Source organism: Nuphar pumila, chromosome 5 (assembly GCF_984573655.1).
Source record: "Nuphar pumila chromosome 5, dmNupPumi1.hap1.1, whole genome shotgun sequence".
NCBI lineage: Eukaryota > Viridiplantae > Streptophyta > Magnoliopsida > Nymphaeales > Nymphaeaceae > Nuphar > Nuphar pumila.
In genome coordinates, this window is record NC_143253.1 from 119,582,045 (window position 1) to 119,596,859 (window position 14,815).

Here is a 14,815-nt window from a genome sequence, read left to right on the forward strand (position 1 = left end):
TGCTCTGTCGACATGTTAATCTCATAGTTTTTTAAAGTTTAAAAAAAAATTTGAGGCTTACGCCTCGCCTCAGATTTTGGTGGAGCGCCTTGCTACGCCTCAACGCTTTTCACAACACTGTCACTAACCGAAGGTATTCTCCAGCTAATAGCATCCAAAAGGACTGTATTTCTTCCTCCCATCTACAAGAAAACATACAAAAAGATAGTGTATATTTATAGTTAGATCATATAGAAGGTTATAAAGTCACGTGTAACATGACAGTGAAAAAACACACTGCAGCTGCTGAACTCAGGTTTCTAATGGCCATAAGATAGAGCCAGGGTTGATCTGGGGCCATCCGTAACAAGTTGCCCTTGGTCCAGCCCAAGTTGGCCATTGTGCATGTACACAAGTAATTCACTGAAACAGCCTTCAGTAATTCAACAAGGATACCATTCTCTTTGACATTAATTTTCAACGAGACATTGGCCAGATACTGCATGCAAACTTTAAACATGTGCCTTGTAAGACAGCATTGAGATATTAAGCCTAGATCAGTTTCACATATTCGTTTGAGATCATGCAAAATGACCGACATGTTTTCAGCTTTTTATCAATTGAGTTAGGTTGTACGTATCAACTTGGAGTACGAAGTAGGAAAGGAAGAACTTTTACCATACAAAGAGCCATTGTTATCAGGTAATATGGCTAAGAGGAGTTCCAACTCTTTCCCCTTGAGTTTGTTCATAGATGCATTATATACATGTTTAAGGGCCTTCTGTACTTGATCAGGTCTGGTTGCATATATCGGAATCACAGGTTCGGGATTGAATTCCTACAATAAAAGGAACAAGAAAAACTTCATTACAATTATATTTTACACAACAAATTTAACTCAAATGCTGGACAATGACACAACTTGAGAATCGTGTCCGACAAGCTTGGGTCCAGGTGGCAGCCATCCAGTTGTAAAGACTTGTATGAAACATACAAGAAGCAGGGATTTTCAACCAACCCACAAGTCCACAACCATGTCCAGATGGAATTGCATAGGTGCCATTCTTCATTGATGGCTTTTCAGTACATTATCATAAAAGAATAGACCTACAGAGTTACCATGGTCCGAAAAATTGATAAAGTTACCAAGCCAGACACTTGACACATTTGTGCCAACTCATTACAAAAACTCTGCGCTACACTCTCCTGAACACTCCATGAAAAGTTGACACATGCCCAATGGCTGAATTTACTCCCATTGATCATTTTCTGTTGTGAAAGAGAAAGAAGAGCAAATGTCATGAGGCAATTGGTATGTAGATGTGCATCACCTGATCTGCAAAAAAAATACTCGCATCACTTTATGACTAGCAAGGTTGTCCAATGAGGAACTAAACAGGAAAATGTAAAACTGGTACCGATTCCGTATAATATAAGAGCTAGATCTACAGAATGGTACTATGCGGGTGAAAGGGTTTCGGATTAAAATGCTACCAGGGCTATTTCACCAAATTGAACAACAAAAAACTGTGAGAGAAAATTAAATAAATAAAAGAAACCATAGAAAAATCTTGTTTAAACATTACCAGGAACTCCAATTAATGAGCTATCAGGACCTGCTGCTCTTGAGTTCAGTACAGCATTTATTTCACCTTTTATGTCCTGTTTCGCCATTTCATCTAGAAAAAGGTGAAAGGAAGAGAGAAAAAAAACTGTTTCACCATATGTTACACACCTGTGTAGGTACTGGAAGTTGCTGGTTCCGTGCTTGGACTTGCTGAAGAGCAGGTGACATGCCTCCAGCGGTCCCATGTAGCACTTGCCTAAAAATGATAGCAATTTTGCAACAGAAATTTAGTGACATAATTAAGCTCAATGGCATTGCAGTTATCACATTTATATCCAGAAACCCAAAAGAGACAGAGAACAAAAGAAACATGAAAACCAAGAAACATCACAAGAAAAATTAGCAAAGAACAACAGAGGAAAATTTGCTGTCAAATATTCTAAGGGCATGCAGTTTATCCCAAAGACTAGAGGCCAAAATGGCTCTCAAAATATGGAATGGTGAAGACAATTTTTAGGCATGCATGCAATGTAACTGAATTCTTATTCACTGAAAACATGGGCACACAAAAATGAATGTATACTTCCATACAGGAACAATTTAACATTAATGAAAAGGTTAACAAGTCGACAATATAAGTGCCGGAAATGAGAAATGACATACCCTGTAAGTTGCGGAGGTGCCCCTGTTGGCTTCAACATTGAAGCATGATTTGGATGACCCACAGTATCACCAAACCTTTGCTGTGGCACATAACAATGATATTATCAACTAAAACTGACACGCAAGAGTTCAAAGCAAAAACCCAAAGAGTGGAAGAAAAAGAGGAAACAGTTCAGACAAAAACCATCATGGATGGATCGTCAAAGGAGTCTCTTTGCATCAACAACTTCAACCGTTCTTCATACATCTTCGTGGCCAGAGCATTTGCACCCTGAGTTTGCCTTAAGAGAGGTTCAGCGCCAACAAGACCGTTTGGAGTACCATTGAGAAGATGGGCACCTTCTCTCCTCTGCTGTGAGACATTTGGTATTTAGAGTACGAGAAAATGTTATGAGACATTTGGTATTTAGATGTGCATCTCCTAGATCGTTTCACCCGTACCAGAACCCTAGCTCGCCCTCCTCCGCCGACAACTCCACATCTGCCAGCTGCCGACTCCGATGCTGTTTCCTTCTTCACCGCCACTGCTGGATCCGGCCTCACCTCCGCCTCAGCCTTCTTCTTTTCGGCTGCGGACGATCCCTTGGACCTAGGGTTCCGGCAGAGGACAAACCCCCCCTTCCTTACGGGCATCACGATCCCGGGGAAGTTGACCTTTGCCTTGCTGTCGCGGGTCTCCCTGACCGCCTCGTCATAGGCCATGGTCGCCTCCTCCGTCGTGTCGTAGTCGAGGGAGGGAAAACGAGAGAGGGGGTTCGGCGTAAGAAAGGAGAGCGAGAGGGAGAGGAGAAAGCAACGGAGGGAGAAGGTTTTTTTTCACCCATCCTCTTACAATTTTTGGGAAGTATTAACGGCGCCTCCAACCGTAGTTAAATGATGATCATTTGACTTTTAACTATAGATTCCAGCTGCATACTTGATTTTTATCAGCTTTAAAAAAAAGTTAGACGAGAGTATTAACTACAGTAAGAAGTTGTAGTTAACTCAAAACCTATTATTAGCTACGATTCTTTATTAAACTGTAGTTAATAACTATTTTTACTTACGACTTTTAACGGTTATAATTAATACTCTATATCTATTAACTCTTTATTTTATAATGTTAACTTAATGCATTGCATTAATTTGGTTAGAACAAGTTCCCATATTGTATCTTCTTATATACCTGTTATATTGAAAAACACCATTAGAGTGGTCATATCCTTAGACCTACATTGGTATCCATGTGACAGATTATTTACATTGATGGATCTAAGATTTTCCTCTTCACTATGTGGGCAATGGTGGTACATACTGCTCTTTATTATTATTATTATTATTATTATTATTATTATTCATCAAACCTTTTTCAAAAAATTTTTATCAAAGATAGATTAAAAATGACTTAAGCAAAATACTTATAGTATGATGCACATGTCAGACCGTCAAGAATCATAATTTTTTTTTCACTCTGATACCCAAGTTGTCTTTTTCTAAGATAGCTTGGTGTCTCAAAATGACTTATCCTTATACTCTGATTCCAAAGATGTAATGCCCCATATTTTTTAACGTATAAAATCTAGAAAAAAATAAAAATTTTAGTAGTAAATCCTTTTTTAGAGTTAAAACAATAATTTAGCAAAAATAGTGGTTTGTAAAGACCAAGTCAGCGAACCCTAGGTGAATTACATGCGAGATTTTCAACAATTGAATTGGGTCCTCAAATGTCTTAGATTTGGACCCGCATTTTCATACATCCATTAAAATCATAAAGATTGAAAATGGAGCTTTATACCAAAAGAGAGTTATATAAAAGTCTTTTTACAAAAAGTCAAATGTGCTCAGGAGCGAACAACAAAGAAAATGGATTCTTGATAAAGTCATGTCATCGTGCCATCACCTGCAGCATTGGTCTAGTCGACACCTGGATCCTATAAAACGGGTCAGACTCATGAAAGCCTAATAGGTACAATGATGTTAGACAAATAGAACAAGACTAATATAGGTATTTATCATGTTTCACATGCGATTGAACGAACCACAAATTTTTATACATAGGATATTATTTCTATTTTGAATAAGCAGTTGTACATCACATCTTTATTTCAATAATTACTTACATGTGGGTACTCACATGATGAAATCGTAGAAATAATTGAGATCATTTGGGGGTTTATTATTCTATGTGAATTGATAACCCAAATGGCTAGCTGAGCCTTATCCAAAGGAGACGGTTTTAGAGACCGAGAGAGATTTTCTTAAAGGCGAAAAATAAATAGGGGATGTATCATAACTTCTACAAAAGTTGTTGAATCTACCACCTAGGATAATAATTGGTAGCCCTGTCCCCTAACTCTGATGACCGGAGACACCGAGTCATTGTTACTCAAGGAGTGTAGTTGTTAAGAACATTGTCCATCGGAGGTTGTACCTCATATCCTCTTCTTTTATAGAACATGATGAATGAGTGTGTTGGGTCTTCTTTTATCCAACAACCTATTTACCATGCTCTGGTCTTTTAAATCGAATTGAGCATCTTGCCTGTGAAGGTAATCCAAATATTTATACGTGATTTTCTTATAATATTGTGTGCATTGTGATAAAAGTTTAAAACGACAATTTCTAGACAGTGAATTTCTTGAGAGATTTTTTTTAATATTTCTTGAGTTTTTCGACAAAATCTTGAAAAATATTAAAAAATCAAATAAATTCTCAAAAAATCTAATTTTTTTTAAAAATCAAATAAAATTAACTAATTTAAATTTATATGCAAAAAATATATAATATATTTTCAATCTCACTAACCATATCTAAGAAGTATAAAACATCAAATAAGTATGAAGCATGTGCATCAAATGTACTTCCATTCAAATAAGTATCAAGCATCAACTAAATTATCGTACATTAAGTATGAATAATCATGTATCAAAAACAAAAAGAAAATGATCACAAGTTCATGAGAAAACAAACATCATAATGTTTCAAGTTTATACAAAAAGTCTATTCACTTGCTATTCATTAAGAAATCAAAAGTAGAATCAAAAGTGTCTTCATCAATTCCTTGGTTGTCAATGCTTTCATCCTCCTCTTCCTCATCTCCTATTTTCTCTTCTTCATTTCTTTCTTTAATTGAGCCATATGTAAATACATCATTGACGTCATATACAATAGGTCGAGAATCTTTTGCTTCTTTTTCAACTGAAGTCTTTTGCATGTGCATGTTCATATGCACATAAACTAAATCAATAAGAGTTGTTGGTTCAAGACGGATTCTTTTTTGGGTATGTGCCATTTCAAATGTACTCCAATTTCTTTTACATGCAGATGCACTGCATAGTTGACTAAGTATTTTAATTGCTATATTTTGCAAAATAGAGACATTTGCTTCACTCATTTTGCACAATATCTATGTTGAAAACAAAATCAAATAATGAGAAATTGATAATATATTCTAAAATAAAAATTTTTATAAATGCAAAACAAAATTGAAGCTTAAGTGAATGTGTAGTACAAAGAAGAGATATTGTAATCTCATTAAAGATCTTTGGATATTTTAAATGATAATAAGTCAATTATGAAGCAAGCTCATCTTTTTTATCTTCCTTATCAATTATCTTTTTCATCATTTTCTACAATCCTTCTATGATTTCATTATTCATCTTTACAAGACTATTATAAAAAAGTTATGGATTTAAATACCCAACAACAACATATAAATCACTTCTCAAGTTAACCTCACATCTACCAGATGTCAATATTCATAGATACTTATCTACTCAGTATTTTTTAAAAAAAATATTTATTCTTTAATACAATTTATGCCTTCATACAAGTAACCTATGGTAGAACCATCCCCATCAACCATTCTCAAAAGTTTTATAAGTGGTTATGTTGTTGCTATTATTTCTCTTCCATTTTCTCAAAATTCTTTTCCTTGTATAATATCAATCACATATTTTCCTTTTCATTTTTTAAATTTTAACATTCTGAATAAGCAAAAACCTCAACTTATCTTCTATTTTTAATATAGATTACAAACATAAAAAATTAATAGCAAAACGAGTAGCCTTGGGCCTTTGTATCTCTCTATTATTTGTATAATTTCTCATAAGTTGCAAAATTGACTGTGATTTGTACATGAAGTTTGTAATTCTTTTTGCATTTAATAATATATGAGAGAAATTAGACAATCTATCATAATTTTCAAGCATTAAATCAATATAGTGTGCATCACAAGATGATGTAAAAATATAAGAATAGCTTACCTCAACTGCTGCCCTTGCTTTTAAGTAATTTGGGTCATTATATGTCATAAATTGAACTACTTTTTATCCAATTTCTTCAATAGTAGTTGATATATACTCCTCAATATATTCATCAGTTTTTGGCCTTTTAACACATTTAGATTTTAAAAATATTGTGCCTTTAGAGCATGAGGCCAAAATATTTATGTGTGAACAATTTTTCTTATCTGTCCATATATCGAATATTAAAGTGCATCTTGATATAGACAATGACTTTTTTACCTCATCAATAAATGTTATAATTTATTCTTTTAGGTTTTAAAGTCATTTTGTTCTAATTGTTTCACTACTTGAAAATATATAACCAAGTCCACAATTTGCAATAGCATTAACCATCTCCTTAAATACATCATCTCTAGCTAACCTAAAAGGCAAATTGTTCATGACAATACATTTTGTTACACACATATTTGCACACTATTTATCTTTCTTCTTTATAAAAGCATTTATGGTGTTTTGTATCCATACCTTTAATTGAAAAAGTAGAAGAAATTCCTATAAAAGTAGAATCTGAGCCACTTTCAATAGAAGACAAATAACTTGTGAGATTTGATTTTTTCCTGATGTCTTAGACACTAATTCATGAATTAATGCTAATGCTAGATGTTTCACAGCTGACGTTACGCGCCCACTTGCAACAACCTCTTTATTTGGTATGCCCACAAGATGATACTTAAATCGTATTATTCTCCCATTAAATTCTACTTTACAATAGTTGGAATGTAACCGACCATCTGATTGCAGTGTAGCATGGTTTCTTAATGCATCTTTAGGTCTCTCCATCTTTTTTCCTTCACAGAACGGTAAAAATAAAATAAATGATATGAATAAATATAAAACTATCTATAAGCTGAATTTAAGAGAGGCACCCAAATGGCTCAAAATTAAGTGCCTAATGATGGATGCAATAATATTAAATTAAAATAACAATGTCGCAGAAAATTCACAACATTAAAACAACCCCTTGCCCTTACCATTTCTTATAAAGGATTTACTATATTTCAGAGGCAAGAATGCCATAAAATCATAAAATATATAGTTTTTAACTTGGTTCTTGTTCTTAATCATAAAATCTCAAAGTTGATTCTTGTTCTCAAACAATTTTGTGACAAACAATGGTTGGTGAATCTTCTGCACATAATGTGGTTTCTTCTCCATTGGAGATCAACGGTTTGGAGCCTTTGGGTCAAAAGGTGGCCATGGCAAAACACTATGGACATGGTATTTTTTTTCTTACCTTATGAAGATGAATCTTGATTATCATTATGAGAGAACCATATATTATTATTGATCATTCATCAATTGAGGGTCTTATATCCATAAAAATAGGCAACCCACATCGACAATTTTGATGCTTTGTTTTCTTCCTTGCCTTTTGGTTTTGAGAATGTTCAGCCTACTTATCAATGTCATTATATCATTTCCACTATACCATTTTTCACATTTGCTAGTTTTGCAGAAGCTACTAGTTTTTTCTGTTAGTTTTACGAGGGATTTCTAAACAAGAAAAGGGCAAAGAGATGCCTAAACAAATCATTTTTGTTTATAAGCCATTTTACATTTTTTTCTAAGGAGCTTTGGCTTTTGAATATGAAGAGGGAGTCATTGCAGGAGCAAGGGCAGCTGTAGTTGCCACCATTGCTAGTGCTATCGCTACTGTAAGCAACCATTCAAACGAGTCACACATCAAAACATTTAGCATAATGCACCAAAACAAAACATTTTGCATGCTCTAATTACCAAAAAATTTACTAAATGCATCGTCGGAAACCAAAAATCGTTGATGCCAGTGGTTGAAATCCCTCTCTATAAAAACCCCTTTTGCAGGACTCTGTGGCAAACAAAAAAAATATTTGATGAGTCTCTTTTTGCAGGACTGAGTCACCAAAACCTCTCATCCTCACTCTCTCATTGATCGCCATTGAGTCACCAATTGTCGAAACTAGTGACTGAGTGAATCAAGGAAGAGAGAGAGAGAGAGAGAGAGAGAGAGAGAGAGAGAGAGAGAGAGAGAGAGAGATGCATAGGTTTTCGACTGTCCGCTCGCAATCACCGCTCACAGTCACCCTCACAGAGAAGCTCAAAGACTCGTTAGGGTAACTAGGGTTTCAATACTTTCAAGCCAATCACCATTTTTTGCATTTTGAAAGAACCGTGAAAAAAAAGAAACCATAAAAAGTGCTACAAAAATGTCGACGATATATCGCAAGATTTAGTAAATCTCATGATATTTTTGGGAGAAATTGTCAAAAAAAAATCACATGAGATTTTGTAAATCTCGTAAAATTTAGCCATTTAAAACTTTTACAGCTTTCTCATTTTTTTGGTGAGATTTTTGTAAATATCACAATATTTGTCACCATGACTGTGTTATCGCATAATGAGGTTTGTCAAAAACCTCAATTCATTCATCAACGTACGAGCATGTCTGGTAGTACCATTGTGATGGGAATAATCCTGTCTTTTTGAAAAAAAAAGACCAACCAAGAAATTTGAAATTTCAATGATTTCTTGTACTTCAAGTGAGGGGCATATCCGGGTCATTCCCAAATACAAAAGGGAAGGACTTGACATAAGTACAATCGAAGTCTACATAGTCGAAGTCTTGCATTTGTTGGTTCGAAGAGAAGGCTCAGTTGTGAATATCTGAATCGTGACAGCCTCATCTTATTTAAAGTTTGAACCAGGTGGGAATAGTGTTTCAAATAATACTCTAACATTTGGAGGATGTTTGATGCATACGAACATGAAAACTTTAATGCATACGAGCACGAGAGTCTTATTTTATTTATAGGATAAGCGGTGCATGTGGACGCCGATTATCTAAAGCATGCAAATGTAAAACCTAGTTTTATTTTGCGAAATGTTGGAGGCATGCAAACTTAAAATATTGCATGTCAGCCCTTTTTAAAATTGAATTAAAATAGATGTGCACAAAACTATGACTTTAAATAAATGTTTGCATAATTTAAAGTAAGCAAGAGTACGCAAAACTGCGTACTTTGAATAATTATATACATATAACAAAGCAGCATCTGCCAAAAGGCCATCGTAATTAAAGCGAAAGTATGCAAAACTGCATACTTTAAATAAATACGTAATTTAAAGTAGAACAAAAATACATAAAACTGCATAATCTGAATAAGTATATATATATATATATATATATATATATATATATATATATATATATATATATATAATGATTACACATATATCAAAACAACGTCTGCCAAAATACCATCGTAAATAAAGCAGAAATATGCAAAACTGTGTACTTTAAATAAATATATAATTTAAAATAGAACAATAATACACAAAATTATAAACTTTGAATAAGTATATACATATATATAATTATACATATATCAAAGCACCGTCCGCCAAAAGGTCATCGTAAATAAAGCAAAAATACGCAAAATTGCATACTTAAAATAAATGTGTAATTCAAAGAAAGCTAAAGTACACAAAACTGCGCACTTGAAATAAATGCGTACGTAATGTTCATTCGTCATCATCAAATGCAAATTTCCCCTACTTCAGAGATAATCCGAATGCTTGACGATTCTAAGCGTAGGTGTTAGCTTGCTCATGTCTTAATATTCTTGTCGAAGGTATAAAATCTCGTTAGTTGCACTGATATGGTGCGCTCAAAAGTTTTTTAGCGAATTGCAAAAAGTACAAGGTTATAAAAGCATTTTCTAGTGAAAGGAGGTGATTGTCGCGTCGTTAAGGTTAAACACAAACCTTGCTTGAGCTGACCGGACCAAGCCGGGCTCAAAATGGTTAACCCGAGTGACTAAGCTAATGGAACGACTGAGTTGGCTGAGATGCGTTTGCAGGCCAATGCACGGCTTGGCTAGGAGTTATCTAAGCCGGGTTTGTTTTATGATAATGACTCAAAACCAAAAGGGAGGGGGCTTGGCTTGGCTTAGACTTAACTGAGCCGAGCTCTATTGGGCCCGAGCCAAACCTAACCAAAGAGGGACAGGGTTGGGGCTTGAAGGCTAAGTTGGCTCGGCAAGCAAGCCAAGCCGGGTTCGATTCCAAAAAGGACAAGGGAGGTCAGATGGCCTAGCCAAGCTCAATTGTTAGGCTCAGTCTCATAAAAAAAATAGGGGCCGAGCTGGTTCGGTTATCAAACCGTGCTGATTTGATTATCAAACTGAGCCTGGCTCAGTCTCTTCGAAAACAGGGCTGAACCCGAGCCCAACCCGAGACCCTAGGTGTGCTCGGGGCACCCTGGCCGGGTTGGTGACCCAATCGGGTCGGGCCCAGCCCAAAAATCTTACGGCTCGGCTCAGTTGGGCTAGTGGGATCTACAGAGTCGAGCTCGACCCAGCCCACTCGAGCTGGCGGCCCAAATGGGCTGGTGGGCTTGACTAAGTCAAGCCCGACCTAACCCACCTGAGACCTCCACAGGGTTGCGTTGGTGGGCTTGACTGAGTCGAGCCCGAACCAGGGCATCCGGCTCGACTAGTTGAGTCGTCCCTGCTCCCAGTCAGGGTTTGGGTGTCCCCGAACAACCTTAGTTCAGGCCGGCATGGCAACGACCCTGCAGCTGCCGGCATGGCCCTACTGCTGTCGATGCCGCAGCCAGGGGCGGCAGAATAGAGCCACCACCACTGGTGGCTCTGGTTCCCTAGTCGAGTCAAACAGGAGGAGAGAGGGGTCGTGACGGAAGGCGGCAACAACCACCCTGCAAGCAGAAGCAGAAGCAGAGGAGGGAGAGCTCACTTGAGTCGTGCAGCGGCGACGGTTCGCCAATGGTGGCAGCATCGGGGCACGGGTGAGAACAGATAGAGATAGAGAGAGGGAAGTACGGGACAATGAGAGAGTGTCGCAAGGGGGAGGGGGAAGAAGGGGAGTGTCTTGAAAGAGAGGGAGTGACAGTGAGTGGGGGTTTAAATAGAGTTGAGGGTGGGGCGGTTTAGCCAAATGGGTTGGGTTTGGGTTGGATTCAACCCCAAACCAACATATAGAAAGGGGATATGGGTTTTGGGGTGGATCCTGTTGGATCCAACGCAAAACCTACTAAAAAGAAGGGGGGTTGTGCTTGTGCGGTATATTTGGATTGGATTGGGTCTATTTGGACCCAACCCAATAATATATATATATATATATATATATATATATATATATAGAGAGAGAGAGAGAGAGAGAGAGGTGGTTTGGATTTTAAAAACTCATTTATAGTTTTGAGTATATGATTGAGATTGGGTTGGATCTAAATTCAGATCCAATTCCAATTTCAAGCTCTAGGGTTTTGTTCTTCGTTGGTTTGGGTCCATTCGAACCCAAACCCTACATTATTTTTATGTGGGATCTATTTTGGATCTTGTTTTGATCTTGGATCCAAATATGAGTATCCACGTAGTTTGACACATATATAACTATGTTTTGGTATGTTTGAGAAATGATCTGACTTTCTGGATCCATTTATGATTTGAGATTGGATCCCTAATTTTGGCTTCATATTGAGTCTCAACAAACCTGTAAAACTCTCTGAACTTAGAAAGCACTTTATTTTTTGTTTTCAACAAATATACTCAAGTAAGTTTGGAGAAATCGTCTGTAAAGGTCACATAATATCAAAAACCATAATATGAGTCAACAGGGGCTGGTCCCCATACATCGGAATGAATTAATTCAAACATGCAAGAAGAAACAATCTTTGAATTAGAAAAATGATGACGTGATAATTTTGCAAGTCTACACATATCACAATTATTGCAATCAAACTTATGACCAGAAAATAAACTCTCAAGGGCATAATTAGATGAATGTCCAAGCCGAAAATGCCATGATTTGCTTTCTTCTCCCTTTGACATGAAAGCTCTGCAGTTTTGCTTGAGAATATATCGCCCATGAACTTTTCTCCCTTCACCAATCGTCTTTCTCATCTTGCGGTCCTGAAACAATATGTTAGTTGAAGAAAAGGTGACAGTGCAATCGAAGTCTTCAACTATTCTGGCAACAGACAACAAATTTGATGTAAACTGAGAAATATAAAGAACTTTGAAAACAAACTGATTGTTAAAGAAGTGTATTTTTCCAACCCCTTCAACTTGAACGACTTTCCCATTGGCAACAGTGACAAGTCTTTTTCTATTATCATAGCTGAAATCTTTAAGAAGAGAAACATTTTTTGCAATATGTTTTGAAGATCCACTATCAATTATCCAAGTGTCATAAGAATTAGAAGATATACCTTTATTTGAAGAAGATATGGCATAATGGAAGAAAGCAATTTCAGCCTGTCCATCTTTTAAAGATTGGAGAAGATCAAAGATTTTATCTAAAGCTTGAGTGTTGTCAGGTCTTTGTTCTATAGCACCATGAACTTGTTTTGCTCTGTCAGTGCCAGGTCGACTATGAAAAACCCAACATCGCTCATGAGAATGTCCTTCCTTTTTGCAATGAGTGCAAAACCATTTCTTGTTTTTTCCTTTTCCACGATCATCAGAAGTTTTCTAGGATTCTGTTTTAACCACTACAAGAAAAATGCATATTAGCGAAAGACGCTATCCATCACTAAGCCATCACTAATCCGTCGCTAAAGACGTTAACAACGGATTTTGCGACAGATATCATCCGTTGCATAACCCTAGTCGCTAAACTATGGCAGAATTTATCTCTCTCTAAGTAGCGACATATCATGTCCATCGCTAAATAGAGACTTATTTGGTTATGTGATGAAATTTAATCCATCGCTACTATTTAACGACAGATACATATCCGTCGCTAATGTTCGTCGATGGACATTAGCGACGACTCAAATTCCGTCGCAAACCACCGACTGATTTAAATTGGCGATGGAGTAGCGACGGATATTATCCGACGCTAATTTTTACAAAAAAAAATTAATTTTTTTTGAAATATTATAAAACTCGAGAAAAATTTCTCGTTGTACAATTCATATAACCTGCTTATAAAAAAAAGTACACATAAAAAATACATATACAGGTGGAACAAATTTAACACAAGTTCTAAGTTAAGCAAACTTTAACAACCAAATACAGTCTTTGCCAAGTTATAATTAGTTACAAGTACGTCAAACAAATTAAACAAATGAATCTAATCCGCGCCAAGATTTTGGGCATCATCCTCTTCATTTTCTCGATCTGCTCCTCTCTCCATGCCTTCATCAGCTCCTCTACGCTGATCATCTCCAGCATCTTACAAGAGAACAAAAATGTTAGTACTTATAAACAAAATATAATGAAATAAATTATATGTAATGCACCTAATCTAATGCAACAAAGTAAATGGCTGAATGCCACATAGAATAACAATAAACTGAAGGACATTAACAAAATTCAAATATGTGTTCTAAGACTGGAAAAAAAAATTATAATGATTCAATCATGCAGATATTTGTTCTAAGGTTGTTAAAGAATGTCATAGTGATTCACGCATGCATATATGGTTTATAAGGTTGTCAAATAAATGCGTTATGTATCACAATCATGCATATATGTGTTACAAGACAGTCAAACAACTTTCATAGTGATGAAATCATGCATATATGTGTTCTAATGTTGTCAAAAATCTTTCATAGTGATTCAATCATGCTCATATGTGTTCTAAAGCAGTAAAAAAACTTTCATATTGATTCAATCATGGATAAATGTGTTCTAAGGAAAATTTTATAGTAATTTAATCATGCATATGTGTGTTCTAAGGTAGTAAAACAATTTCATAGTGATGAAAGCATGCTTGTATATGTTCTAAGGTTGTCAAAAAACTTTCATAGTGATTCAATCACATATATATGTGTTCTAAGGTTGTCAAAAAACTTTCATATTGATTCAATCATGCATATATGTGTTCTAAGGTTGTCAAAAAACTTTCATATATGCTAATATCATGCTCATATGTGTTATAAGACAGTAAAAAAACTTTCATAGTGATTCAATTATGCTCATATGTGTTCTAAGGCAGTCAAAAAACTTTATATGTGATTCAATCATGCGTGTCATGTTCTAAGGCAGTCAAAAAATGTTATAGTGATTCAATCATGCTCATATGTGTTCTAAGGCAGTCAAAAAAATTTATATGTGATTCAATCATGTGTATCATGTTCTAAGGCAATCAAAATTTTTTATAGTGATTCAATCATGCATATATGTGTTATAAGGCATTAAAAAACTTTCATATATGCTAATATCAAGCTCATATGTGTTCTAAGGTTGTCATAGTGATGAAAGCATGCTTGTATGCGTTCTAAGGTTGTCAAAAAACTTTAATAGTGATTAAATCATGCATATATGTGTTATAAGGCACTAAGAAAATTTTATAGTGATGAAATCATACATATATG

At 35.7% G+C, this 14,815-nt stretch overlaps 1 protein-coding gene across 1 annotated transcript; it reads right to left on the bottom strand.

Moving 5' to 3' along the window:
* Positions 1–109: 109 nt before the first annotated feature.
* LOC149838371 (uncharacterized) lies at positions 110–2,968 on the bottom strand. Its single transcript, XM_090008236.1, has 7 exons — positions 2,651–2,968; positions 2,394–2,558; positions 2,210–2,289; positions 1,715–1,802; positions 746–817; positions 276–478; positions 110–182 (listed from the first exon to the last, which is right to left on the bottom strand). The coding sequence occupies exons 1-7, from the start codon at positions 2,909–2,911 to the stop codon at positions 110–112; spliced, it is 942 nt and encodes a 313-aa protein (XP_089864362.1). The 5' UTR covers positions 2,912–2,968.
* Positions 2,969–14,815: the final 11,847 nt, after the last annotated feature.

Excerpts from the sequence above, each read along its gene's own strand:
- LOC149838371 (XM_090008236.1), bottom strand. The coding sequence starts at position 2,911 with ATGGCCTATGACGAGGCGGTCAGGGAGACCCGCGACAGCAAGGCAAAG. Across the intron at positions 2,290-2,393 it reads TTGACGATCCATCCATGATG|CAAAGGTTTGGTGATACTGT; the intron begins GTTTTTGTCTGA and ends TATGTGCCACAG. Across the intron at positions 1,803-2,209 it reads GCACCTCCGCAACTTACAGG|GCAAGTGCTACATGGGACCG; the intron begins GTATGTCATTTC and ends TATCATTTTTAG.